The sequence below is a fragment of the Vigna radiata genome, unplaced genomic scaffold, assembly GCF_000741045.1.
Source record: "Vigna radiata var. radiata cultivar VC1973A unplaced genomic scaffold, Vradiata_ver6 scaffold_7, whole genome shotgun sequence".
Classification (NCBI taxonomy): domain Eukaryota; kingdom Viridiplantae; phylum Streptophyta; class Magnoliopsida; order Fabales; family Fabaceae; genus Vigna; species Vigna radiata.
This window is the reverse complement of record NW_014543262.1, coordinates 771,775-799,547: the sequence shown is the minus strand read 5'-3', so window position 1 is coordinate 799,547 and position 27,773 is coordinate 771,775. Positions and strand designations below refer to the sequence as shown.

General features: G+C 33.7%; 3 protein-coding genes across 7 annotated transcripts; 2 read left to right on the top strand and 1 right to left on the bottom strand.

The window, feature by feature from the left end:
- The first annotated feature begins 4,763 nt into the window (after positions 1-4,763).
- LOC106753949 (4-alpha-glucanotransferase DPE2) lies at positions 4,764-20,248 on the top strand. Of its 2 annotated transcripts, none has more exons than XM_014635840.2 (23): positions 4,764-5,035; positions 5,462-5,817; positions 6,322-6,436; positions 6,561-6,619; positions 6,761-6,888; positions 7,007-7,133; positions 7,221-7,417; positions 8,726-8,804; positions 8,897-8,935; positions 9,712-9,831; positions 10,146-10,247; positions 10,329-10,412; positions 10,508-10,750; positions 10,850-10,975; positions 11,112-11,186; positions 11,331-11,402; positions 17,452-17,571; positions 17,963-18,060; positions 18,239-18,398; positions 18,493-18,591; positions 19,293-19,490; positions 19,606-19,699; positions 19,806-20,248. In XM_014635840.2, exons 2-23 carry the CDS (start codon positions 5,464-5,466, stop codon positions 20,039-20,041), a joined length of 2,925 nt encoding a protein of 974 aa, XP_014491326.1. In that variant the 5' UTR covers positions 4,764-5,035; positions 5,462-5,463; the 3' UTR covers positions 20,042-20,248. The 2 variants fall into 2 exon arrangements, with proteins under 2 accessions (XP_014491326.1, XP_014491325.1); XM_014635839.2 differs by having other exon boundaries at positions 4,765-5,096.
- A 1,242-nt stretch (positions 20,249-21,490) lies between these two features.
- LOC106753927 (phosphatidylinositol 4-kinase gamma 1) lies at positions 21,491-24,353 on the top strand. 4 transcript variants are annotated; one of them, XM_022777642.1, is made up of 3 exons: positions 21,491-21,636; positions 22,027-22,151; positions 22,496-24,353. In XM_022777642.1, exon 3 carries the CDS (start codon positions 22,596-22,598, stop codon positions 23,964-23,966), a length of 1,371 nt encoding a protein of 456 aa, XP_022633363.1. In that variant the 5' UTR covers positions 21,491-21,636; positions 22,027-22,151; positions 22,496-22,595; the 3' UTR covers positions 23,967-24,353. The 4 variants fall into 4 exon arrangements, with proteins under 4 accessions (XP_022633363.1, XP_022633362.1, XP_014491299.1 ...); XM_022777641.1 differs by lacking the exon at positions 21,491-21,636 and adding an exon at positions 21,654-21,873; XM_014635813.2 differs by lacking the exon at positions 21,491-21,636 and adding an exon at positions 21,654-21,934 and having other exon boundaries at positions 22,502-24,353.
- Positions 24,354-24,454: 101 nt separating this feature from the next.
- Positions 24,455-27,527, bottom strand: LOC106753926 (cytochrome P450 98A2). The gene is made up of 3 exons (XM_014635810.2): positions 26,886-27,527; positions 25,309-25,706; positions 24,455-25,233 (listed from the first exon to the last, which is right to left on the bottom strand). Exons 1-3 carry the CDS (start codon positions 27,370-27,372, stop codon positions 24,589-24,591), a joined length of 1,530 nt encoding a protein of 509 aa, XP_014491296.1. The 5' UTR covers positions 27,373-27,527; the 3' UTR covers positions 24,455-24,588.
- Positions 27,528-27,773: the final 246 nt, after the last annotated feature.

Here is a 27,773-nt window from a genome sequence, read left to right as displayed (position 1 = left end):
TTCTTGTTCGTAAAGTTAAAAGAAAAGCATACAATATATCCTTGTGCATACGGTTGCAAAGATAAGACAACAAGGCAAAAGATACTATCATGTGAATTGCCTTTGACTTTTTGGATTGATGAATGAAACCGACTTTTCAAAACACTGTAACAGGATGATCTTAAAGGGTGTTGAGTACCTCATCTTTATCTTCTTTGTTTTGGTATTTCTGATTTCTGAAAATTGGCTAATGTCTGATCAGCAAGTGTGTAGAATATTGATCGTCCAGAATATATTGTTCCAAACGTCTTTGTTTAAATATTCATCTGTCAAAAGTCTTGTCATTGCTTTTTACTAAAGAAACAGGCTCTCCAATAGATAAAATGCACTAGTTGAAAAGGTTGTAGTTTTTTTTTCTCAATCTAAGCATCCGTGACTTTTTCATTATAGTTACTGAAATACATTGGAGACTCTCGAAGTCAAGCTTTCATAATAAACTATTATATCATATTTATCGAAGACTAATATTCTGTTAATTATACTTTTATTCTTTAATATTTGAAATCGAAGAGTTGTTTATGGATAAACTCAACTTCATTCGTAACTAATGTAATTTTAAAAACTTTCTTTATTTTTTTTTCTATAATTGAAATATTGAAAATGATAAAATTATTGTCTATAATTGAATTATTTATTCAGTTTTTACATTAGTTTATATCTATATTGAGTTATTTTCAATTATTGCCCTCATAATTTTTATTACATGGAATATACTAATCACTTTTAACTATCTTTTTTATCTTTTCCTAAATAAAAAAGTCTTTTTTAACATTTTTTTAACTCTTGTCATTTTTTACTTTCAACGAATATTTTATTATTTCTATACTGGTTATAATAAACGAGTTGTATGATAGTTTATAAGAAAATATCTTTTATGAGAGGATATACAAATAATAACTCCTTGTCAAGAGAATGAAGATTTTGCAAATAAACAGACACTATTATTTTGTTAGATTTTTTATTGCATTTGACACAAGTATATGCATAATTTGTTCTTTTCACATAGATCATTAACATGTTTTGTGAGTTAAATGCTTTGTTCTAGCCATCTTGAACGAAACTATTGAAGTTTTCGTGTAAATCTTTATTCTTAGGTGAATGCTTTATTAAATGTTTGTTATTTAACTAACACTTTTCTTATTGTAGTCAACTTTTCTTTATTGTAGTCAACTTGTTATTTTAAAATGACAACTTTTTTTTTAAACAACTATTCATAGTACTTAAAACCTCAAATTAAGCCTATAATTAGGATAAATTGGTTTATTTCTTTAGAATCAATGTTAGAGTATGTGACATCAAATTGATGAAAAATAAATGGTATTGCAAATTCAATTTGTGTCTGATGTCTACAACTTCTACTTATTGACATCTTCTAATGTTTTTATATAATCGTTTGTTTGTTGAATAAATGTTCTTATTTTTGAAGAGTATGATAACTTTGCATGATCTCAACTTATTTTTCTTTAATATAAAAGTTACTTTTTAACACATTTATATAAGATATGATTAAATCACCAAAAATTTAGTATTATTTGTTATGATAAAAACTACAGGTAAGTTTAACAAAACTATATTGATTTATTAGGATTGCAATTTCTATGATATATCTTCTACATGTTATTAGAAGTTTATGCTTGAATAGGTATCACTTTAAAATCTAGAAATTCAATTAAAATAACAATATCAATCTAAGAAAGATCAAGATAAGAATTTTTTGAAGGAGTAAGGTATGTCAGCACCACTCTTAAGTAGTATAACACACACAGTGATACATGTTATGGAGATACAAGAAGAAAAAAACACTTTTGGTGATTTCTTTTTCTTCATTAGTGAGGTTATTTATGAAATTATTGAAGAACGAACTTTGATGATGTTATGACTATATGTGTAACTTTATGATGAAATCCATATTCAATAAGTTGTTGTTGAAGATACAACTCTTTGGATTATAGATGAAGGAGGTTATGACACTAAAGGTTCATCTTGGTAAGCTCAATTCAAGTTCAATGGAGCTTCGAGACATATATGCAAAAGTAGAAGATTAATATGCAATGATGATGTGATAGTCTCTTTTCCTTAATTTATGAGAACTTGGTGAGTTCTTTGAGTACAAGAATGAATTACATTACGATTGAAGATGTTAAGTCTAGTCTTTTTGAAAGAGAGTTTAACCATAAGGCAAATGGGGATGAAGATGCCAAATTGGTAGTCTTTAAGAAGACAAGAAAATTGAGAAGAATAAAAAGAATAAGAGTTATTCAAGAGAAAAATGAATTTTTTACAAGAAAATAAGACACTAGGGGAAAAATCATCCAATATTGGTTAATCAAGATCATGTCAAAGCTATTGTTTAGAGGAAGGCCTCAACCCACTAAATAGATCCTCATCTCATTGAGTAGATCATTGAAAATCCTAATGCCATTGCCTTAAAAAGGTATAGAAGGAAAAAATTTAGAGATGAGAAAATTTCTTGATAAAATTGAACGAACAAAAAAGAAAAGAATGGCCAAAGATATGAATTATTTAACTATCTAAATTTGGTATTTCTTCTTAGTTATTTCACACTAATAAGAAGTTCTTAATGAAGAAACATGTTAACTTTAGAATGGGAGGAAGGGTTACATATGGTTGTTTAAAAACACTTGCGAGAAACTTTTTATAGATGGCCTATTTGACACAAGTGTGGGTTGTTTAATGGTTTTATAAATATTTTTCCTAAGCCCTTTTAAAAGGAGATACACAAGTAAGAAACACTTAGAAATAATACATAAATTGTACTGATTTATCAAAACAAGGCTACATATAGTTTTGTAAAGCTAATCAACAATGAGTTTTGCTATTCAAAATAAATTACAAGAATTATTGCTAATACTTTTGTCTTGCAATAAGTAGATGAAAACTTTTAGTTACTTAAGTACATAATATCTCTTTTGAAATACTATGGCCATGAAAATATGGTCATTTGTAGACGATAAGGTTGTTTAACATTTTCTTTCTTCTTTGTAGCATATTGCTGATAGTTTTTGTTCACTTTGTAGTCTATTTAATACTTTTTGAAAGCTTTATCTAACTTTATAACTCTTGTCTATTACATCGTGGAATTATTCTTCACGGACTCACTCTTTCATTATGATCAAGTGTCACTTTGAGCTTATTCTTTTAAGCTTGTTGTACATTAGATAAAATATTAGAGATAACAAAAATGTATTGTTTATTATCATAGAAAAATTATGTGTCAATAGTAAGACTTAAGGATATTTACAACTTTTATTTTGTATGCACTTAACACATCATCACTTTAACACTTAATTATCATCATCATCACTATTAATTAGTCATTCAGTTGTCTTTCCTTTCTATATTTTACCCTAATGTGGTGTTCAAATGAGACAATTTAAGAGAATAATTCATTTATTTCAAAAATTTGAAGTTTTTTGAAGTAAAATAATTTGTTTGGATGAAGAAACCAAAAGGAAATTGAAAAGAATGTATTTTGAACTTCGACTAGGATCAATTTGGCTTGACCTACGACTTGGGTTAACTTGTCTTGAGCTTTGGCTGGGTCGACTCAGCTTGACCTTTTACCTGGGTCGACTCATATCGTCCATTCAACTTAGACCGATTGTGTGCGACCTCCAATGAAAATTGACACCATTCAACCTTCGGCTTAGTTTACTCGGATTGACTTTCGACTCTAATAAACTCAGGTTGACCATTAACTTGGACTTAATTGAATCAACTTTCGACTTTTGACCTACTCGGCTAGACTTCAACACTAATATTTTAATTACTCCATTAAAACAAACTATTTAAAAAATGGAGATATTCAATTGTATGTTTGAAACTTATAAAATTCCTTGTCAAACACACCCGTGACAATATTACAAGCTTGAAAAGTTAGAATGATTGTTGTATTTTAACAACACTGTAGTGAATATTTGATTTAGGTTAAACTTGAGAAATTTTGTTAAACTTAATAATATATTATATTATTTTTACTTAACTATATTTCAAATCATTTTTATTTAAGAATTTATTTTTCTTCATTTAAGATTTCATATTTTTATTACCGAAAAACCAATTCTTACTCTATACTTTTGTTTTTAAGATGAAATGGAAAATTTATCGCACAATATCTCTTAAATGGTCAATTTCCTCTATTATTTGAATTTTTTAAGTTAAAAAACCATTAAAAAAACTATAAATGGAGACGTCCTTAGACATTTGAGAGTTTATGTGTGATTTAATATAAGTTCAATAAATGGAGCGATGTAGTTAATGTTCAACATTTAATGGAGTGATATGATCAATATTCAACATCAAATGTTAAATAAAGGTAATTGAACTCTAATTATATACTGTCAATGATTTTACGTGTGCTGATTATTCTTGCGCTTGACTATCATATATTTTTTCTTTATCTACGTTAAGTCATAAATTTTAAGGAACAATTTACATTTTATAATAAATGTGGAGACTAAATAAGAGTATTAGTTTTTTCATGGAATAAATTGCATATCAAATGATGATGTTAGAATCCAATTATGTATCTTCATTATTATTTCTTAATAAAGAATCGTTATAAACTATTTGTATTTTGAGAGAAAAAGAGAAACGTTTTCGTTTTTCACCGTTAATTCCTGAAGTCCATCATAGAACGAGGATTAGGGAGATTCAGCTGCCGAATTACTACACAATCACATCACATCAGTGATGAAACTCTGATGATGATTGCAATTAGCAACCCATTCTTGCCAGCACTCATATCAAGAAATAAATATCACAATATCGTATTTCTCTATCACACATAAACTACGTATCAATCCTCTAAGCTAGTAGCGTCTTTCTTCACTTCGCACGTTCTACTTTTCTATCAAATATCTCCCCACATTGTTTCTCTTTCGAACAAGACAAACGCTTCTCAAACACTTCCATTTTAAATATTTATATTCCCTTTTGAAGACCCGCAATATCATATCTTCTGATTGAAGAAAAGGTGTGTTCTATCACTCTCTCCCCCTGTTTCTCTCTCCACCCATCTTTGATTTCACATAAAGGTTAGATTTTTATTCAACTATTTTTTCATGGCCTGGCTTTCTTCTTTTCTGGAATTCTGTTAAATTTAATTACGTTCAATGGGCATGTGGTGTTCGATTTAGAATCCAAGGCAATAACATGTTATCAACGAAGTAAAGCATTTCATAATAATGCTAAAAGATTTGTAACTTGAGTTTTGCCTAATCATTTCATTTCCTTTTCTTGCTGGTCAGTCCCATAGAATGTGGGCTTAGTTCCCAGAACTGGCAATTTGATTCTGATCTTTCAGTAGCACTGAGAGTTACACTTCTTTTTTTCATTAAAAAAAATTAACTTTTGGTCAGAAATTGAGTTGTTTTTGCTATGTCATTATTGGCTTTGGAAGATATGGTGAATCCAGGATTGTTTTCTGGGAATAAGTCCGTGAATTCGGTGAAAGTAAGCTTCCGGATACCGTATTTTACCCAATGGGGTCAGAGCTTGCTGGTGTGTGGCTCTGTTCCAGTGCTTGGTGCCTGGAATGTGAAGAGGGGTGTGTTGCTCAGTGTTGTTCATCAAGGTAGTGAGCTCATCTGGGGTGGAAGCATCACAGTGCCAAAAGGGTTCCAATGCCAGTACAGCTATTATGTTGTAGATGATAAGAAAAATGTACTGAGATGGGAGATGGGGAAGAAGCGCGAACTGATACTACCTGAAGGTGTTCAGAGTGGACAGGAGATCGAGTTCCGTGATCTTTGGCAGGTGCCGCCTTTCTCTCCTTCTACTTTTCTGTGCCACCTTTTCAATTAATTCTTTCTAAGGTTGTTTTTTTGTTGCTTCTGTAGAGATATGTCTTAGTTTTACTGCCATTCCTGATATAAATTTAGATTCATTTTTGTTAAATGATGTTACCTTGTAATAGACCTTTCAGTGTGTTCTTTACCCGGAAGCTGTAAGAATGAAAGATATATTTTTAACAAAAATAACATTAAGCGCATTGCGCAGACTCGGAAGATCCTTTATTGTTTTCCACTTGGGATCAGTAATCTGATATTCATTGATAAGCTATTAGTCCTCGATCTTTTTGCTCAGAGTTTTGCAAAAATATTTCACTTGGCGCAATCTCTCAAAGTTAGTGGATTAATTACTTCTGGAAGTTAATAGTTGTCATTTGTAGTATAATTCAATAATTTTTTGTTAGAATAACAGTATTAGTTTCTAAAACTATATTCTCAAGATGTTTACGTTTTTTATTGTCATTTCCAGGCTGCCTCAGATTCCCTCCCTTTCAGAAGTGCTTTCAAAGATGTCATTTTTAGGCAAAGCTGGGATTTGAGCGAAGCAACTGTAGGAGACAACCACATTAATTTTGAATCAGAAAGTAAATGTTTTCAAATTAAATTTTCAATCTCTTATAGGGACTTTTAGGTTGTGAATGTGTGTAGAGTGTTTGTTTATTATTTTGCTGTTAACTCCTTTTTTTTTTTTTTTTTTCTGATGACTAGGAGAAGCTGTCTTGGTCCAATTCAAAATTTCCTGCCCTAATGTTGAGAAAGACTCATCAGTGAGACTTTTTTTATCCCAAATACCTAATGTTGTTTATCTGCATGCACTGTAAATTCATTGAAAACATTTATTATGTATATGTTATACTGATACATCTACCACTTAACTTGAATCAGTGACCTTTCTTTAACTCTTGCAGATATATGTCATTGGTAGCAACACAAAGTTGGGTCAGTGGAAAGCTGAAAAGGGACTAAAACTCAGCTATTTTGGCGAATCTGTCTGGAAAGCTGAATGTGTGATGCAAAGGAGTGATTTGCCAATAAGATATCCATTTTGAACTTTTCATCATAAACTATATGAAGAAATTATGGTGTTATTAGTTTCATATGTTACAGCCACTAGTTTCATCGAGCTTTATATTTTTCCTTAACAGTAAATCCACATATAGATATGGAAAATATGATAGGAGTGGTAACTTTTCTGTAGAGAGTGGTTCAAACCGAGAAGTTTCTACCAACTCCACAAGGAGTGATGTGAAATATATTTTTCTCTCAGATGGCATGCTGCGGGTAAGTTGCTGAAATTACATATTGGGATAGAGATTATGGTTTTTTGTTTTTGGATTATAGCTTTAAGCTGTTGGTTTTCTTTGATAGGAAACACCTTGGCGTGGTGCTGGCGTAGCTATCCCTATGTTTTCTGTTAGGTCGGAATCTGATCTGGGTGTTGGAGAGTTTCTCGACCTTAAGTTGCTAGTTGACTGGGCTGTAGCATCTGGTTTCCATTTAGTTCAACTTTTACCTATCAATGATACATCTGTGCATGGGATGTGGTGGGATTCTTATCCATACAGGTATGGCTGCTTCAAAATCATTGTAGAGATCAGATAATAATGTTGGTACTTTTTAAGTATCATTATAACTGGCATTTTGCAAACATGGATTTTACTCTTCACTAAATAGAGATATAAAAAATTGATAAAAAGTTAGAACTTGGTCTTCCACTAAAAAAAATGGAGACTAGTTTCTTAATTCAGAATTAGCCCAATTTAATAGTGAAATAACAATAAAACACCAATAGAGAAAAAAAATACTCCTGCTCGCCAATACCAAGAGTGCGGCGTGGATTTTAGTTGATGGGTCCAGTAAAGACAACTTGGAACTTTGAAAATGGGAGGCTGAAGATGCGTGGATCACTTGAACCACATATGGTGGGCAATCTGAGATCACTCTCTACTGCGGAAGAAATATGGGAATATTTGAAACTGACTCATAATTAGGTCTAGGGCAACAACGCATGTTGTTTCCAATTGGAATTGGAGACTGGAAATTTCAGCCAAGGAAATTTGCCTTTTGACCAGTACTATTCCGGTTTCCTGAATTTGTGAAGTGAATATTATGATATTACCAATGCAGAAGTACCTAAGATGGCACTATCAACAACTCAAGCTGCTCAAGAGGAGAGAAAACATGATCAATTTTTGCTGAAGCTAGGACCAGAATTGGAGACTACACAGGCTGGACTTCTAAACTGAAATCCTATCCCTTCTCTGACCATCATTTCTCAACGTTGCCTTTATTTGCCTCGACATGATGAAATGGTTGAGTAAAAGAATTGCAATCTTTTCGATGCTACTCATACTTTGCTTCTTCAGTCCTCAATGCCTTCTAATTTTTGGGTGGTAACCATATAAAATTCTATTCAGATTGTTTATGTCTTTACTAAGAAAATGTCTCGATCTCACTATCAATTTCTAGTTGGCAAATTGATGCTTCAAGATTCACTAACATTAGTTTGAGGGGGATGCCAACGGGATTAGCTAAATCCTTGATTTATTTATTCGTTATTGTTCCCTTATAATTTATATACAGTATTGTTTGCCGATTTACTTGCCGTCTTATCTCATTAATCATTATTGAAAACTTTGAATAGCTGTAAATTAGTCATGAATTAAACTAATTTTCCTTGTATAGCTATTGGCAAACTTTCCTTGTATAAAGCTAAAGATTCTTATTAAATGTGATTCTCTCGATGATAAGAGGCATTCAGTCCAATTTGATATTCATGATAGTTTATTTTTGTGACTAATTGTTGTTTCAGACATTTCATATACTAACTATTTAGACTTGATTGATTGATCTTGTTTTTGTTTTTGTTTCAGTTCACTATCGGTCTTTGCATTGCATCCATTGTACCTAAGAGTACAGGCTCTTTCCAAGAACTTACCGGAGGAGATCAAGGTTATGTTTAGGAATTTTATTCTCTATGAAGTAGCAATGGTAACAATTTCAAAATGCTGATATTTGAAATGCTTTGCGTCTCCTTTAAACAGAAAGAGATTGAAAAGGCCAAACAGCAATTAGATCAGAAGGTAATGCCATCAAATCTCTATAAGAGGGATTCTCTAATTTATGAAATGCATCATTGAATGGCTGTTACAAAGTCTAACTAATTTGTCTTTTTAGTCACTCCTTATATCAGTTATTAGCAAACACCACTATATCCTGATTATTGACATTAGAAAAAGGGTTGTTCCTTTCTACGGGTTTAGTGATTGGTGGTAAAATAATTTCAGTCTTCAACGTAACCCCGCTCTTGATTTCTTTTTTTTTTTTTTAAAGTGCAATAACACTACAAAACCTTTAGATGTAAAATCAGTTTTTTCTTTGAAAATCCAATTCCTGCCGTTAGATGAATAGAATAATTTTTTGATTCAATTCAAGGGTTGAAATAAAAGAAACCTAAAGTACATCCTTTTACAATCTTTACTTTTACCTGTATAAATAAACTTAGCACTTATGGAAATTGAGATAACTGTCTAAGTAAACTTCTACCATAGTCCTTGAAATTGTAACGGTGGTCACTTGCTTCTCAACTTTACAAATTCTCGTTTTACTCACCAACTTCACAAAGTTTTTGAGCAAAAAGTGCTAAAGTGAATATGGCATTTTGTTAAGTCAAATATTGAAGTGAGAATTTTGTGAAGTCAGGGGACAAAATTGACTGACACTTGGATTTTTAGGGAGTAAATTGGAGCTGTACTTCTGGTTTATTTATTGCAAATATGTTGCTACTTTTGTCATTCTTTATACATAAAACATATTGGTAAATGGCAACTTCCTTGTGGTTAATATTTTGTCCCGACAGGATGTTGATTATGAAGCTACAATGGCCACTAAACTCTCAATTGCGAAGAAAGTTTTTTCTCAAGAGAAAGATTTGATACTCAATTCAAGTTCCTTCCAGCAGTTCTTTTGTGAGAATGAGGTCTTACTACTACAGGATGCTTTATATGTTTTATCTTTTTGTATCTTGTACATTTTTTCCCTCTCTTCTATAGTAAACTTTCCATGACCAATTATTTCTTGCAGAAACTACAAAAAGACAGCCTTTTTACCTTTCTCACTAGGCAGGGTTAATTTCATGAATTAAACAACATCATAATATTATGAATCACATCATATCTATTGAAAAACATTCATCTCTGAATTTTTGGTGGGTAGTTTTTTTGGATCTCCCTTTGCTTCTAGTGATAGAGGCCAACCTTTCATCGGGCTCAGCTTTTATCTTGATGTTAACAGGGTTGGTTGAAACCCTATGCTGCTTTCTGTTTCCTGCGAGACTTCTTTGAAACATCAGATCGTAGTCAATGGGGTCGTTTTGCTCATTATTCAGACGACAAGGTATATGCCTTAGTGTAATTTTTATTCTCTTTTCTTTTTACACGGTTATATTTGAGGTTTTATGTTTCCTTTTGTTTACAGCTAGAAAAGCTTGTATCCAAGGACAGCCTGCACTATGAGATAATTTGCTTCCACTACTATGTTCAATATCATTTACATTTACAAGTAAATTAAATTGAACCTATCCTCTATAAGTTCTTCATGACAATCAAATCACAAACAAATAACATCTTACCATTTACTTCTCATTCTGACTACAGTTATCAGAAGCTGCAGAGTATGCGAGAAAGAAGGGAGTGATATTAAAGGGAGACCTTCCTATTGGAGTTGACAAAAATAGTGTGGACACCTGGGTTTATCCAAATTTGTTTCGAATGAATACTTCTACCGGAGCACCTCCAGATTATTTTGATAAAAATGGCCAGAATTGGGGTTTCCCTACTTATAATTGGGAAGAAATGTCAAAGGACAACTATGGCTGGTGGCGAGCTCGATTGACGCAGGTTTTGGTCTTAACTTCTTGATCTTATCCTTAAGTGGACAATATCTTCCAAACTTAAATATATAGGCTGAAGATATTCTTTTCTTAAAATCCTTTGCAGATGGCAAAATATTTTACGGCTTACAGGATTGATCACATATTGGGATTCTTTCGTATATGGGAACTTCCGGATCATGCTGTGACAGGTCTAGTTGGAAAATTCCGGCCATCTATACCTCTTAGTCAGGTATCCTCATGTTCTCTTAAATTTAAAGGGCGCTTGATGCCATGAGTGTGTGCTGAGCTGCTTTAACTTGCATAAGAAACTTCTTTTTCTTGCTCTGCTTTTAGTTGATTTATATTTCATGCCTTATTTGTTGTAGGAAGAACTTGAAAGAGAAGGTATATGGGACTTTAATCGCTTGAGTCGCCCATATATTAAGCGGGAACTATTAGAGGTTAGTAGTCTACTTGTGTAGGCTATTACAACTGCATTTTTATGTACTAAATTTACCTCCAGGCTGGATTTCTGTAATGTGTTGCAGTCTTGTAAATATGTTTCTCAAGGTAAGCTATAATATTTCATATACATTGTTGTTCAGGAAAAATTTGGAGCTGCTTGGACATTTGTTGCAACAACTTTTCTCAATGAATTTGACAAGAACTTCTATGAGGTAATAATCCTTTTGTGTATAGTTTTCTGTATAGTATTTATTGATTTCTGTTTGATCATATACTTCCACATAGCTCATGCCTTTAGATTTGATCATATGATTACATAAATGGACTTTCCTTGGTGCAGTCTAAACTAAGGTGGAACCTAATTCCAATAAAAAAAACATGAATTAACATAATTGATTTTTCTAGTGTGTAATGTGTTTTGTGTTTTTTTAGTACTTTTTGTTCTTATTATTTTCCTCTGTCTTTTCTTTTTGCTGTTTCTGTTCAATTTATATAAGTGTGTTCCTGATGCTTAGCTGTTTGAGGTAGAAAGAAATGAGAGTGGAAGTTAATGGTTGGGTGAATTTCAAAATAATGTTCATGTTTGTGGAGAAGCATGATATCCACTCTCTTCATGGGATTAAAAAGAAAACATAATATTTTCTTTGAATTCTAAAGAATGTGAGTTCTGATACAACAAGAAAGTTGTGCCTTGGTGACTGGTTGGTTGGGCTTTAAATTATGAAACAACCTCTTTGCATATGCAAGGGTAAAGCTGTATAATAACTCTCGCATACATTTGAATATTTGTAGTGGCAGATCTTGACCAGTAGTTTTGGGAGGCCAAAATAAGATACTCAAACTAAGTGTAATTTTAATTTTTAGTCTCCATGCAAAGCTACCAAAGTTCATTCTCTAGGGATTGCAAAGTAACATGGACAAACTTTTCTAATGACATCATCCTTAACCTTACTCGTAAACAAATAATATGGAATACTTGTACCTTCTTTAATCACCAATATCACTGACCCCTGACTCTACACTCTGAGAAAATATTTCGAAAATGGTAGATTTGACGACAGGATTGTGGTGTCATGGCTACCCTTGTCCCTTATAAACTCTGCCATTGGCCATTGGCCTTTGGCATGAAGCTATTTTTTTATTTTATTTAATTTAGCGTATGAAACTTAAACCCATATTTTCTTTCCTTAGAATATTGCAAATCTAGAAAGAAATGTATCCTTAGTGTAAAACTGGAAGTTAACATTTTTCAATTAGTTATATGCACATTTTTCAAATAAATCTATTAATAATAGGTTTAATAGTCTTTTTGATCCAAATTTTTGTCAGAATTATTTAATGCAGTCCCTCGATTACTTTTTGCCTCAATGTAGTCTTCATTTTTGTTAAAAGTAAATGTTGTGGTTTTCATTAAATTTTTGTTAACACCGTTTAAAGGATGATGATGTGGCAGTATAAATGGCCTGTGGCATTCTGTAAGCCTAGCCAGATGGGTGCCATGTTGGATAAGCCCAACCACCTTGATTTTTTATCAGGGGCATAAATTACATAACAATAGAACTAATCTCAGATTTGTGTTTAAGGAGAAAAAGTCATGTTACCCTTGTACAATCATCAATAAAGGTGATAAACCATCTAGTCCTTGAAATATTAAGAACATTACAGGGATCCTACTCGTTTGTATGAATAAGATAAAAGGGAGAAGTACTGATTTTATTAATCATAGAATAAGGTACACATTTGTGGTTTGCCAGCTAACACACCTCACAATGAAGACTCTAGATTTAAATTTTTGAACAACGAAGGAAACAATAACATTATAACACGAAATGATGTTTTAAACGACAATGACACAACTAATATTTTTTGGTGTTGGTACTGTTAGTCATCAAATTCAATTGCTATATAAAGAGTTGCTATATACAACAACATTACATGAGAGATCCTGGGTAAATTTTTGTATATATTTCAGGTCTGTGAACAATTTAGGCACATGTTTAACATTTTTTAGAATTATGGTTGGGTTTATTTGGTCATTTCCATGACCAATTACTATTATCATGTTTCCGTTGTGGAAATTTTCTTGCTAGAATATGGGGAGTATGTAGAACAGTATTTAGGGAGAGGTGTCACATGATGTGTTGCTTGAAAGTCTAAAATCCAATAGTGGGTAAAGGGTTTATTTGAGACATTAAATCCAACAAAAAGTTGTAATCTACCAAAATATGTCAATGAACACATACCTGTGTATTTTTCTAGTTTACTAATGAAGGACCTTGCTTTTTCTAGCTTCTCATGGTTGAGTTGGACAAATCCTCCTTGATTTTCAGGAATAGCAACATGATAAACATCAACAACATCAACTATTTGAACCTCTCTTTGAAGGACCTCCTTTGTATTCCCAATCTTTGTTGGGGTTTTCTATGCAACTTACAGCATTTATCTCTTGTGTGGCCTGGCTTGTTGCAATAAGTGCATCACACTCCTTCACTTTTCTTCTCCATCCTTTTAAAAGAGCCTTGTGTATCCATGGTTGTTGTTCCTTCAACAATCATTGTTGGATTTTCTGCAATAGGAGTCTCTAGCATTAGACTCCTCCTACTTTCTTTACTTGGAATGATTGTCACGACTTCATTGAGTCCTAGAATCTTTTCCTTTCCAAATATTTGAACCTTGACTTGATCATATTCTTATTTTAGACGTACCAAGAAATCATACACCAGATTTTGTTCAATGTACTCTCTAAAAAGTTTTAAATCCACATAACACTTGGTCTTAGTGATCTTGTAGTGAGAGAATTCCACCCACAAAGCATTAAGCAGATTAGCATACTTAGTAACAATTTTGGTGCTCTATTCGGCTGGCATGGTTTTTACCTTCACATTATAATTATGTGCAACATCTTTTGCCTTAAAATACGTTTGCTTTATTGCAATCACATGAATTTTCCTGAATTGAAAAACATACATGTGTCATTGATTTCTAGAACCGTTGAGTTCCATAACCAAGCCATGATCATGGAGTCTTCTTCATCTCATTACTTGAATGTAGGATCATCTTCAACTAGAGCATCATCATTTAAAGGACTAGCCTTTCCTTTTCTTTTCTAGATGGTCTTAATGAGTTGAGACCATCTCACATAATTTTTTCCATTCAACAGATAAGTTGAATGAGCACTGTAATTCTCATGTATTGAGGCTTGTCACCATTTTTCATTTCATACATTACAATTTTGTGCAATTAAGGCACAAAGAAATAAATTGATAAGAGACGCACCCCATAGCTAGATCATAGAGGCACAACAATGAAGGTTGTAACATGGTTCAAGGTAAGGCAGCAATAAAGGCTGCAATAGGGGCTAGAGAGGCAACAAGGAAGGTAATCAACTTCAAGGTGGGGCAACAATGAAGGTTGCAATAGGGACCAAAGAGGTGCATCAAGGAAGGCTGAATTTTAGGGTTTACAACAACAATAAAGTCTGCAATTAAACCACATGATCAGAGGCTTCGAAGGATAAGGAGCTATGCTACCAACTCAAAACTAGAAAATAATTTCTCTCTTATTCAGTCTCATTACTTCCTGAAATCTAACTTCCATCATATGGTCTAGTCACTAGTCCTGCAGATTTAGGATTTTGGTTCACCTCTACTCTTCTCCTTTAGCTTTAGTTTTAGTGTTAGTACTCTTTTGAATTTTTGTTCCTACATTTTCTTCAATTGTTGGTCAAAAATACAAATTTGCTATTATGAAAGGATCATCATCTTCCTCTCTTAGACTCTCCCCTTGAATAACCTACTTTCTAATTAAAAGTAACATCTCTTGACACAATTTTTGGAAGGAGGATGAAAACACTTTTACCATTTTTGTGTAGTAGAGTACCCTTAAAAAACACATTTTATTGCCTCCGGGTGTAGTTTTCCCCTTCCCAAAAGATAACGTAGGATGAACCTATGAGGTTATATTATGACAATAAATATGCAATCCGTATAACTCAACATAGTACAACATGATAAAACTAAAGATATTGAAGTGGACAAACATTTTATTAAAGAAAAGCTTGACAATGGCATGATTTGCATTTCATATATGTCTACTCAAGGACAACTTACAGACATACTCACCAAGGGACTGAGTAGTAGTAACTTGTAGATAATTATATCCAAGTTGGGAATGGAGAATACCTATGCACCACCTTGAGGAGAGTGCCAAAATATATTTGAGGAAGTTTCACATGTTATCCCTATGGGTTTTGTTGAATATAGTGAAAAATAGGTATAGGAGTAAACTTTCTTATGTAGAAAATACACATAAGGTACTGTATTTATAATAAAGAGAATATGGGCTAAGTTGGGGATGGAGAACACCTATGCATCAACTTGAGAAGGAGTGTCAAAATATATTTTAGGAAGTTTCACATATTATCCCTATGCTTTTTGTTGAATATAGTGAAAAATAGGTATAGGAGTAAACTCCTTTATGTAGAAAATACACATAAGGTAATGAATTTATAATAAAGAGAATATGGGCTAAGCCTAAATTACAAATAATGATAAAAAGAAATAATAACAAAAACACAAAAGATAAGATAGAAGATATCTAATATATGTAACAGTTTTTAATTATGTGTATTTGTTGTGTCATGTTTTTATTACTAGCATAACAATCCTGCAATCTGTTGATTTGTTCCCTAGAATAGGTTGTTCTTATTTCCAAAATTATCCAACAAATGAATGTATATATATTAGATATATGTAATGAGATATAATAAGAAAAAAGAATTCATATCTTCTAAACTTGAGACCCATCAATATTTGAAGTCAAGTATAAGAAGGAAATTATTGTTCAAGAGGAATGAAAAATAAAAAATGGAAGTGTATACTGATGCATATTATGTAGTAGTTGTCACAGATAGAGAATCCACCTTAGTATATTGTATGTTTGTGGGTGAAAATTCGGTGACTTGGATTAGTAAGAAACAAAATGCTGTTGGAAGGTCTAGTGTAGAGGTTGAATTCTAAGTTTGACACATGAGGTGTGTGAAGTTATGGCTAAGAATTTTTCTAAATGATTTTGAAGTGATATGTCAAGAGTCTATGACTCTTTATTGTGATAATAAATCAATTTTAGCATTACTCACAATCCAGCATGATAGGACCAAACATGTTGAGATAAACCGACACTATTAAAGAAAAACTAGATAGTGGCCTTATTACCACTTCTTATGTGGCATATGGGCTTCAGTTAGCATATTTATTAGCAAAAGGTCTTTCCGCTAAACGATTTTATGGTCTCAATGCAAGCTGGGAATGATAGATAAGTGATGATTCATAAGAAAATATAGTTAATAAGCTAAGTAGGATATTAAGTGTGTTGTTAGAAGCTGTTACCAGATTCTAGAAATTTCTTTGTAATCTTTACTTTAGGCTTAAAGTTCTCTCTCTCTATATAGAGGTTGATGTTCTGTTTCAAGTTAATAAAGTGAATACAATTTTTTCTTATTCATATTAATCTTTTTCAAGTTAATATATTAGTTGGTTAAGCTTTATGAGCCAAGCAACATGTCTTTAGTGAAATGATCTAAACAGCCTGAAAATCCACTAACATTCCTAGTATTTAATTCAGCTTTATCAAACACCCCATTCACATCATCCATGGGTTTCGTAATGTTATTAGGGTTTGTTAAACTGACTGAAATCACTGGTTTAGTATTGGCAGAGAGGATATTTTGGTACACGTCTTGGAATGTACTAGGAAGACAACTTCTACAAAGTGCTATTGCTATGTATCAATCCTTATTGCATTAGAGATTAATTAGCTTTGAAATGAAATTCACAATTTGAATAAAATTCGGTTTTGGAAATCCAGTGGGTAGTATATCTTCACAAAACATAAACATGTTTGATGTTCTTTATTGAAGTGATAGAACAATATAGGTTCATGGTTACTTATTTGTTAAGCAAGTGTGTTGACATTCAAGATTGAAGTTATATTTCTGTACCTGTGGCCAAAACTCTTGCTATATTTTTGTAAAGAAGTGTAATCAATGTAATATGTAGGATTCAGTGGCACCAATCTGGGGGGTTTATAGATTTTGTCATGTATGATGTGATAACATATAATGTCCAGATTTGTTGGTTAATTCTAAATATGCCATTCAATGACAACATTTGCTGTCAACTATTTTTCAAACATTCTATGTTCTATTCGAGTGTTGAAGTGTCTTGTTCAATAACTTATTTTATTTTCAATAAATGGATTTAGTTCAAGGAGGATAGCAACACAGAGAAAAAAATTGCTTCCAAACTGAAAACTTGTGCAGAAAGTTCTGTATTGTTGGAGAGTGAAGAGAACCTGCGGCGCAATCTCTTTGATCTTTCACAGGTAGCTTCATCAAATTTGCTTCCTGGTTCATATTCCACTTTTGTCTCTGTGTTTATATTTACTAGGAAATATAAAACTAATTAAGATTTATTTTGATTTTGACTTACAGACTTGTTAAGAGTTTTACTCTATTCTGTAAACCACATGGTTCTGTTGTTTTAATCTACTATTTCATTGAACTGAAAGCCAAAACCTTAGTTACTCCAATGATGTGCCACTTTCTTATTAATTAATTAGTAGCATAAAATATTTTACATTGATGGTAAATTAATTTTTACATTCTTCAATCTTGAATTTGTTTTTTAATATATTTTGAATTTTTATTCTGTTTTGTCTCTGTTCTTTTTGGTATTGCAAGTGCTACATTATGTTCTACGCTATTGGCTTGCAGAATATAGTTTTAATCCGTGATCCAGAGAATCCAAGAAAATTTTATCCTCGTTTCAACCTTGAAGATACCTCAAGTTTCCAGGATTTGGATGATCATAGGTATCTTAATAATCCGTGACTTGTGGGTGTTGTCGACTAGGACGGTTCCTACAATTATGCCACTTTTAATCCAAGTTCTATGCTGAAAACTGTTCTTCGTCTAGCACAACTGTTTTTTTCACATTCTTCATGGAAATATCTACTCACTAAATCTCTTATTGCTTGTCATATAATACAGCAAGAATGTTCTTAAAAGATTATACAATGACTACTATTTCTGTCGTCAAGAGAATCTTTGGAGGCAAAATGCATTGAAGACCCTGCCTGTACTTCTAAATTCATCAGACATGCTGGCCTGTGGGGAAGATTTAGGCCTCATTCCATCTTCTGTCCATCCTGTATGCTCTTTATGACTTATCCAAAAGATCTTGAGAAAATTATATTTTTATTTTGGGCACATTAAAAGGATCTGTCTATAAATTTGTAATGCAGGTTATGCAAGAATTGGGATTAGTTGGGTTGCGCATTCAGCGTATGCCCAGTGAAGCTGATCTGGAATTTGGTATTCCTTCTCAGTACAGCTACATGACAGTAAGGCTTCCAATGAAGTAGTGAAAAACTGGATATAGGATTAATTTCCTTTGTGTAAAAATACACAGAGGGTGATATATTTATAATGAAGAATAATGAAAAAAATATGGACTAAACCCATATACATATAATATTGTAACTAATATAAGATATCGTAATTAACATAATCTTAACAATATCTAACAGCTTCTATGTGCTATTTCTTGTCTTTGTCCTTTTTTTATTTCTGTCTCTTGATTGAACTAATGGAAACATACTAATTTTCTATTTTTATTGAGACTTCAGGGTTGCATTTTGAAAAAAATAATAATACAAAATCATCCATAGGTTGGCAGGATGATGAATCTTAGATTGTTTGGAAAATTATCAGAATATACGAAGAATATCTAATATCTAGATTGTATCTTAGTATAATTAAGAATGTCTTTGATTATAAATAGGGCTAGTGCTTTGTGTTTTAAGTCATCCTGTAACACATCATCAAATCATCAGAAAACTATTTTTATGGATTATTTTTAGTTTATCAACATTCAGGGACTAAAGCTTAGGGACCAAATTAGCTATTCTACCAATTAGATATTCAAGGTTTCCTTGTTATGATATGCTAAATCTAAATTCATCTTTATACAGAGTTAACTTTTTCAATTTAGAGTGCTTTTGCTAGATAGCCATTTGATTGGGTGACTTGCGGCAATGTGCAGGTATGTGCCCCATCATGTCATGATTGTTCTACCTTGCGTGCTTGGTGGGAAGAAGATGAAGATAGAAGACTCCGGTTTTTCAAGAATGTGATGGAGTCCGATGAACTGCCGCCAGATCAATGTGTTCCAGAAGTTGCACATTTTATTATAAGGCAACATTTTGAAGCTCCATCAATGTGGGCAATCTTCCCTCTTCAGGTATTCTCACAGTCATGTTGATATAAAAGGGTGAAAGAAAACTTTGATTTATGGCTATCTGGACCCATTTTCTATTTGAAATTCATGCCCTTAATCTGGTGGAGAATGTGTACAGGACTTGTTAGCATTAAAAGAAGAATATACAACACGCCCTGCAACAGAGGAGACAATCAATGACCCTACAAATCCCAAGCACTATTGGAGATACCGTAAGTCCTAAGCTTTGTCCTCAGTTAATTCTGCTAGATAATCAGTGATTATTGAACTGCCTTTTGTAAAATTATGATCTAAGTGTGTGCTTTGGGTTGTTGTCAGGTGTGCATGTGAGTTTGGAATCATTGATTAAGGATATTGACCTTCAAACCACTATCAAAGATCTTGTAAGTTGGAGTGGAAGATCACTCCCTAAGGAAGAAGCTTCAGGTGCAGATGCCAGCCTAGTGGCAGCATTGTCAGTAGCAGAAGCTGTTAGTGTGTTGTCAGTAGCAGAATCTGTTTCTGAGAAACAGAAGTTTTCCAGTACCACGGAAAAGCCTGTTCTTGTCAAGTAAAAATTGTAGATGATGTTCAGCCCTTCAAATCATATCCCATAACCTGCTACAATGGAGTTAGTAATAAGGAGCAGATGCTTTATGTTTTCATCTGTTCCTGTTATGTTTCTTAATGAACAATGCAAATAAATCTGGAAGCATGTATTATTATGTCTAAGTTTTAGCTATTAAGAGAAATGATAGAAATACATTCTCTTATCAAGCCTAGAAATACCTCCATAGATTTTACACTAACTTTTTCTAAAACAAAAATTTATAGACGTCAGATATATCTTTAAGGAAAGACACATTGTTTTATAATTATAATAAGACATAACTGTATGGTGGTTTTTTCTTTTTAAAAAGTTGTAATTGTATTATCACTTGTAAGAAAATGTTTCAATTTGATCATTTAAACAAAATTATTAACGATATTAATGATATATCACGACGATATTTAAAAAAAAAAATTAAATTTTTTGCAATAAAACATTTATTATCACGTGTCAAATTTTTGATATAACATGTAATGTAACAATGTTATAATAATTATATTGATTTGAGATTAATTTTATTATTCAATTTAATTTAATTTTTTAAATAAAACAATATTATTAATTTTTAAATTAAATTTATTATTTGTATAAATGTTATATAGATATTTTTTATTAAAAATAACTTTTTAACCTATTCTACTATTATATATTATTAATTTATTAATTTGTATTTTTTTATACAATTTTTACAAAAAAAAGGTAAGTATTTGAATATGTTATTAATCTATGTTTTTTATAACAATACATTAATTAATATCATTTATACAAATAGCAAATTTAATCTTTTTTTAATTAAAACCAAATTATTATACTAATATTTATATTAAAATTTAGTGATAAAAAGATAAAATATTTGAAAAGACATTAGAGGAAAGCTTTATCGTAATATCATCTTTCGAAGTCATATAACTGACACTAACATAAAATTGTTCGAAATACCCAAAATAATAGCAAAGAATTGGTCATCTTTCCAAAAGACATGACTTAGAATGTTGCAATTTATTTTGGTTCTTGCTTAATTTATATATTAATTCTTTCTTAAGTTATAGCAAAGAATTGGTCATCTTTTTCAAAATTCAATCCCGAAAAATCTAGTCATTACAAAATGAGTAGGTTTAGATTTTAGATTTTACAAAATATTTTTTTTTATTGATTTTCGTCTCTATAAATTTTGAAATCACAATTTTTAATTTTAACATTCATTTAAAATAAAAAAAAATAAAATTTATGGTACAATTTCAAAATTTTTTAAAAGTGTTAAACGTTACCTTAAAAGAAAAAAGTAGAACTAAAATTGTTTAGCCTATAATTGACTAAACTAAATTTTGTGTCATAGGTTTGGATAACTATGGTTTTTGTTTTGCTTTGATTCCGTTTAATTTTGTTTTTGCGTGTTATGTTGAGAAAGAGACATTGTTGTTTTTTGATTGTCTGAAATTGATTGTGAGGCGCAACAAATAAAGAAGAGGAAAATGAGAACCACAACGTATTTTTGGATTGATGTCAGGTGTCATGTGGTGAAAGAGGCAGACAGGAAGCAAGAAGCCGTTACAGTTTAAGGTTGGTTTGATATAAGATAAAATTAATAGTATAGAATTTGTGTGGGAAAAAGATGCCAAGTGTCGGGAAAAATAGGGAGGTTGGGAAGGAAAAAGAGGAAAACCAAGTTAAAAAGAGGAAAAGGTTGAAAAGGTAAGAGAAGGGGTTCGTGCTCAGAGGCGGGGAATATTAACGTCAGGAGTGGGAGTGGGAGTGGGAGTAAAAGTGGAGTTTTATTTCGATATTACTCCGGCGACGGTTTGATTCTCTCGCCCTCCCGTTGCTTCTCGTTTCCCTGAATACCTTCAGAGTGTTCAGGGTATAAACATCCTAAATAATTTTTCCTTTTTCTTCTTTTCACACACCAATTTTATAATCTTTTTTAAATTTTTCTGCTTCGGAAATTTCCAGGTTATTAGGGATTCAAGAAAAAAATGTGCATGGTTAGCCAGCTTTTCCGCTAGTATGTTATCCAGAGTTTAAGCGAAGATGACTTCAGCATTTCAAAAATTTCCCATAAGTTAAGCCAATACACGGTAAGAAATTTGCTTCCGTTTTCAATTCATCTATAATTTCTTTCTGCGCCAATGTTTTAATTTCCTCTACGCCAATTGTTTCAAAACAAATTTTTCATCTAGTTTATCGTCTTCATTTCTTGTTCCATCAATGCTACTTGCATTGTAAGGAATTTTTGGGTGGAAATATCCAAATTTGCATTGCCTGCACGAATTTTGTTTGTCTTGCATGACATTCATCTGGTAAACATAACTTTTAAAATATATAAAAATTAAAAAATTGAATGATGCTATCTTAGATAACAATCGATTTACGTAGATATTGCATGTGATTTGAAATTTAAAGCTTGGTGTTTGTGATGAAGGTGTAGACGCCATCGTCTTGAGAAAAGTAGTTTGAGGATGTTTTGGTGAGAAGAAGAGTGTCCCTTGGAATGCAGAGCAGCAGCCATTCTCAAAATCTGAATGAGATTTATCAAAATGGCTGTGACGATTGACAGACATGAGGGGTTTGGGCCCTTTAGCCGATCCCAGAGATGCAAACTCCAATCTTACGGTCACCTTGATCCGAACGTTGTCGAACATAGCAAAAGTGGTGGTACTTTTTCACACTCCATTGAACTAGCATTTGAAGCCTATAATATTCACCGCAGTTTCTCCACTCCATGCCTCCCCCTAACCACACTGGTAGGGGAAGAACTCACTTGTCACCCTCCAAGGATTGAGATTGTTCGTGGAAGTGGAGCTCCAGTACATGCTCTAGTTGTTGAAGTTGCCATAGCTTTGGCCTCAGGTATCAAACCAATACCCATCCCGAGTGGCCTAGGTGGTGCCTATGCTTTCTGCAACCAAAATGGCACCAACATCGCTGTAGCAAAGCCAGTAGATGAAGAGCCTTTCGCCTTCAACAACCCAAAAGGCTTAGGGGGTCAAATGCTCGGCCAACCTGGCCTCAAGAAATCTATTCGCATTGGTGAAACTGGTATCCGAGAGTTAGCTGCTTATCTTCTTGATCACGGAGGCCTTGCTGCCGTGCCTCCTACGGCTTTAGTCAAATTTTCTAATGCTGCATTCTTTGTCACTTCCAATGCAGCAGCATCTGCTCTTCCAATGCCTAAAGTTGCCTCTCTCCAACGCTTTGTTGGTCATGCTTTTGATGCAGGAGAGTTGGGTCCTTCTTTCTTCTCAGTTGCTTCAGTCCACAACATTGGGATCCTTGACATTAGGATCATGAACCTTGATAGACATGCAGGGAATATGCTTGTGGCCGAGCATGACACTAATAATGCTAGCTATGGTAGTACTGTTGCTGACCTCGTTCCCATCGACCATGGCTTTTGCCTCCCTGAGTGGCTGGATGATCCATATTTTGAATGGCTACATTGGCCACAAGCCTCTATTCCTTTCTCTGATTACGAACTTGATTACATTTCCAAACTCGATCCCTTCAAAGATGCAGAGGTTTTAAGAACTGCCATCCCTTTACTGGGGGAATCCGCAATACGTGTTCTTATTGTTTGCACCGTTTTGTTGAAGCAAGCTGCTGCTGCTGGCCTTTGCCTTGCTGAAATAGGCCAAATGATGACTAGGAAATTTCGTGAAGGTCAAGAGTTACCGAGCGAAATGGAAAACATCTGCTTAAAAGTGAAGGCTAGCATCCACACCAAAAACCGCACAGAACAAGGGTCTAAATGTGAAGGTGCTCAAATTTCCTTCGGAGACCTCAACCAAGTCCAGTGGGAAGCGTTCTTGGAGGTTTTTGGTGAACTTTTGCGCAGTGTTTTTGAGGACAAGAAGTGCAACGGCAAAAAATTGGAACATCTCGGAAGTTACTGAATTTTAGGAGGATAGGTTGCCAAAGCGAGACACCAATTACTGTCGCTTGTAGCTGTACATTAACACCATTCATAGTGTAGCTTTCAACTCATTCCATTCTGCAACTTTCTTTATCTTTTTTTTTTTTTTTTTTTTCCTTCAAACCATATATATATACTTACCCTTTGTCAAGTAGACCTGTATCCTATATTTCACCTGTGATTATGTAATTAATTACTTTTGTATTTTATATTCCTCATTCAAAATGTAATCAAGCAAGCATTCCTTATATTGGTCCTTCCCAATATAATGTAATGTTGCTTGTGTAACTGTTGCCCCTTCAATTTTATAAGTTAAAAGATAAAAATAAAAAATATAATTCAAATATTAATATTTTTATTATCTGGTGTTTCTGTAGTGCATGCATGCTTCACATACAGGTTTAGATGACACTACAAATGCGTATTTTTCAGGGTTAAAAAAATGAAATTTTGATATATGGCAAAATATACTGATATAAGTAATTTTATATAATGGGAAGAATTTCAATATTGAAAGTATGAAGAGAAATCGAAAGTGCGTCTTCCCTTAGCTGATGGAAAGAGTGGGAGAAGTGTGGAAGGGAAAGAAAAGAAAAGAAAGATCAAATGTCAGAAGGCAGACGTTTGTACAAGTGTGAGGGGAGCCTGGGAGAAGGCACACCTTTTAGTGGTGTTCTCATGTATGTGACCAACCCAGGATTCTCACCCATGTCAATCTCTTCAGGCTTTACTCCCTCCGCCGGACTCCAACTGAAATGGTGCAAAAGGTGGCCCAACATGGAAGTCACCAAGTTGATTCCAAGTTGGGCACCGGGGCAAACCCGACGACCCGCCCCGAACGGAAGTAGTCTAAAGTCATGCCCTTTCATGTCCACATCCTCCTCAAGAAACCTCTCGGGTCGGAACTCCAACGGGTCCTTCCAGACGGCCGGGTCACGGGCCACGGCCCACACATTGACATGCACGTTGGAGCCTTTGGGGATGTCATACCCTCCAACTTTGACATTGGCATTGGCCCTGTGTGGGAGCATGAGTGGGGTTGGTGGGTGGAGCCTCAACGACTCCTTGGCCACACATTGTAGGTATGGCAGGCTCAAGAAGTCTGCTTCGGTCATCACCCTTTCAAGCCCAATCACTCTGTCTAGCTCCTCTTGGGCCTTCTGCTGCACTCTTGGGTTTCTTATTAACTCCGCCATGGCCCATTCTACAGAAATTGCAGATGTATCCGTCCCTGCCGTGATCATGTCCTGTGAATTAAGAAAATATGAGCAGAATTTGAAATGATGGTGTCTTGAGAGTGTTAGAAGAAGGAGGTACCCTACCCAGAGGAGGCCAATGATGGTGTCTTCACTGAGGTCATATTTGTCTTGCAATGTGAGTAGGGCATCGACAAAATGTTGTTTGGCCCCACCGGATTTCTTCCGTGCTTCGGTGTGCTCTTCCATGATCGCTCTGGTGAGTCTGTCACGGCGAGCTCCGTGTTTGGCAAAAGCCTCTTCTTCCAGAGGGAACATCCAGCGCAGCCAAGGGATGTGTTCCGCCATCGCCAGAGATGCTCCTAGCTTTAACCCATTTTCCACCACGCCCTTGAATTCCACTCCTTGTTCCTCTAATACACCTTCTGAGTTCACAAATCTTTTCCCAAATGCCAATCTCGTTATGTTGTTGAATGCCACTTCCCCCAAGAACTTCCTCACTAATATTCCCTTCCCTAAATTCTCTGTTCAATTACACATCACAAAAACCACTTTTTTTATTTTTTTAAATTTATTTATTTATTTATTTATTACCACACTACCGATAAATTAGGTGGGAAGCAACAGCTATATAAGTATTTGCACTGTTTGGGTGGGTAAAACCTTACACAATAATCATCATATATTCATAAAGCAACCACCTTACCAAATCATTAATTATTAGGCAAAGCTTTTTGAAAGAAACAAGAAAAGTTTTTCAATTCAATCTGAATCTTTTATTTTTAATTCTTATAAAACTTTTTCAAAATTATACCATTTTAATCTATTATTAATGTGGTGACATATTAAGAAATGATTCAAAACTAAAGCATGGCATAACTTGTTAGTGGCTGGATTTGTTGAACTAACGTTATCGGTAGATATATGTGGACCTTTTTTCTTTCACACGAAATAGGTTCACTTCACCAACCACATCACCTAATTAGTTGATTGATTGTCACTAATATCCTAACAGATTTATATAATCAGTATACCAATTTGAAATTGTGTATAAAAGTTATATGTTATGAAATCCATTTATTAAGCATTTAGAGGGTTTTTATTTTCTGTCCTCGGTTACCATTATAGTCTATTTCCTCATTCGAAGATTGTCTTGTATTTATGATGGCAAATAATTCATTTGGGGAATCAATGAAAAAACGAAAACCACAAGAGTCAAAAGCCCAAATCTCGTGATTATGCTGAGAAAATAGTTGTTCATCTATATTTTACTTATAAGTCATAATGATGTAGACATCAGAATCACACTAAAAGGCTAATAAGTGAATTAAAATTGTAATTACAAATATTTGTTTGTTATTCTACTTATGTCGATTCTAAATAACTGACATCTATATTTGTAACAAACATTTTTTTTATCGTTACTTTTGATGAAGAAGTATAAATATAACGTAAAAATAACAATGTGTAAATATTAAACCCGATGTTAAAATAAAAGCAAATCAATTTATAAAGAAAAAGAATGTGTTCCAGCCAGAAGCGAAACTCACTACCGAACATGACATCCTACTGTCAGAAAACTAGGATGTAGAAAACTCGGAAGAATTAATAACTCGCCCGAGTCATGACGTGTTTTTTAATCTCATTCAACCAATATTGCAATAGCAGAACAAGATTGTAACTTTCGAGAAAGAGAAACGTACCAGTAGTGGTGCAGTGGTGGAAAATGGATTCAACCATGGCGGTGACCTCGTCTTCTCTAATGGGCCTGAGGGCCTCCAGACGTTTGGGGGAGAAGAGCTCTAGCGTGCAGACCTTCCTCACTTTCACGTAGTGGGGTCCATAATCGGCCCAAATGAGATCCTTGCCGTCGCGGCTGAACTTCGCCGCCGAGCGGCTGCGGTGGCGGTCAGCGAGATGCTGGTCCTGCTCTTTCAGCACCTCCTTCGCCAGCTCGGAGTTCGAAACGATAACGTTCAGCGTGGAGCCGAACCACACCGATATGATGGGCCCGTAGGACTGTGCCCACTCCGCGAAGCAGCGGAAGCGGACCGGCTTTATGTCGTAGAGGTTACCAACAACCGGCCAGGGCCGTGGACCCGGAGGCAGTTTGAACCTTAGCCTCTGGTACAGCGTGTAACCTACCCAGAGGGTGATCAGTGATAAGGGTAGAATCAGAAGAAAACCCATTGCAGAAGAAAAAATGAAAAATAGTAATTAATTTTGGAGCCTGTGCGGTTCCTGAAAGAATAGGGGAGAGGTTGATCTTGATTTATATTTCATAACATCGACAGGGAGTTGGTGAAAATTGGATGTATGTGTAATGAAACGTTTCGTTTAATGCTAAGCATGCATAATGTTTTCAACTTTTCTGTTTAATTTCCGTCTTCTTTATTTTATTTACGTGGCTATATATATATAGTTACCCATAATTTATTTGAAATTATCACACCCACTATGCAAAGCTGTAAAGATAAAGCATGGGAAATTAGTTCCGTGTGTATAATAATGAGGTGGGCCGAAACATGTTAATGTTTTGACTTTTTCAACAAACATATATATTATAAAGTTTGGAATTTTATTTTCATTGA

Bases quoted from the DNA above. Each gene is read 5' to 3' on its own strand.
- LOC106753949 (XM_014635840.2), top strand. From the start codon at position 5,464: ATGGTGAATCCAGGATTGTTTTCTGGGAATAAGTCCGTGAATTCGGTG. The intron at 7,418-8,725 runs GTATGGCTGCTT...TTTTTGTTTCAG, and splicing joins TGGGATTCTTATCCATACAG to TTCACTATCGGTCTTTGCAT. The intron at 10,976-11,111 runs GTATCCTCATGT...TATTTGTTGTAG, and splicing joins CATCTATACCTCTTAGTCAG to GAAGAACTTGAAAGAGAAGG.
- LOC106753927 (XM_022777642.1), top strand. From the start codon at position 22,596: ATGAGATTTATCAAAATGGCTGTGACGATTGACAGACATGAGGGGTTT.
- LOC106753926 (XM_014635810.2), bottom strand. From the start codon at position 27,372: ATGGGTTTTCTTCTGATTCTACCCTTATCACTGATCACCCTCTGGGTA. The intron at 25,707-26,885 runs GTACGTTTCTCT...GTAATTGAACAG, and splicing joins CCACCACTGCACCACTACTG to AGAATTTAGGGAAGGGAATA. The intron at 25,234-25,308 runs GTAGGGTACCTC...CTTAATTCACAG, and splicing joins CCATCATTGGCCTCCTCTGG to GACATGATCACGGCAGGGAC.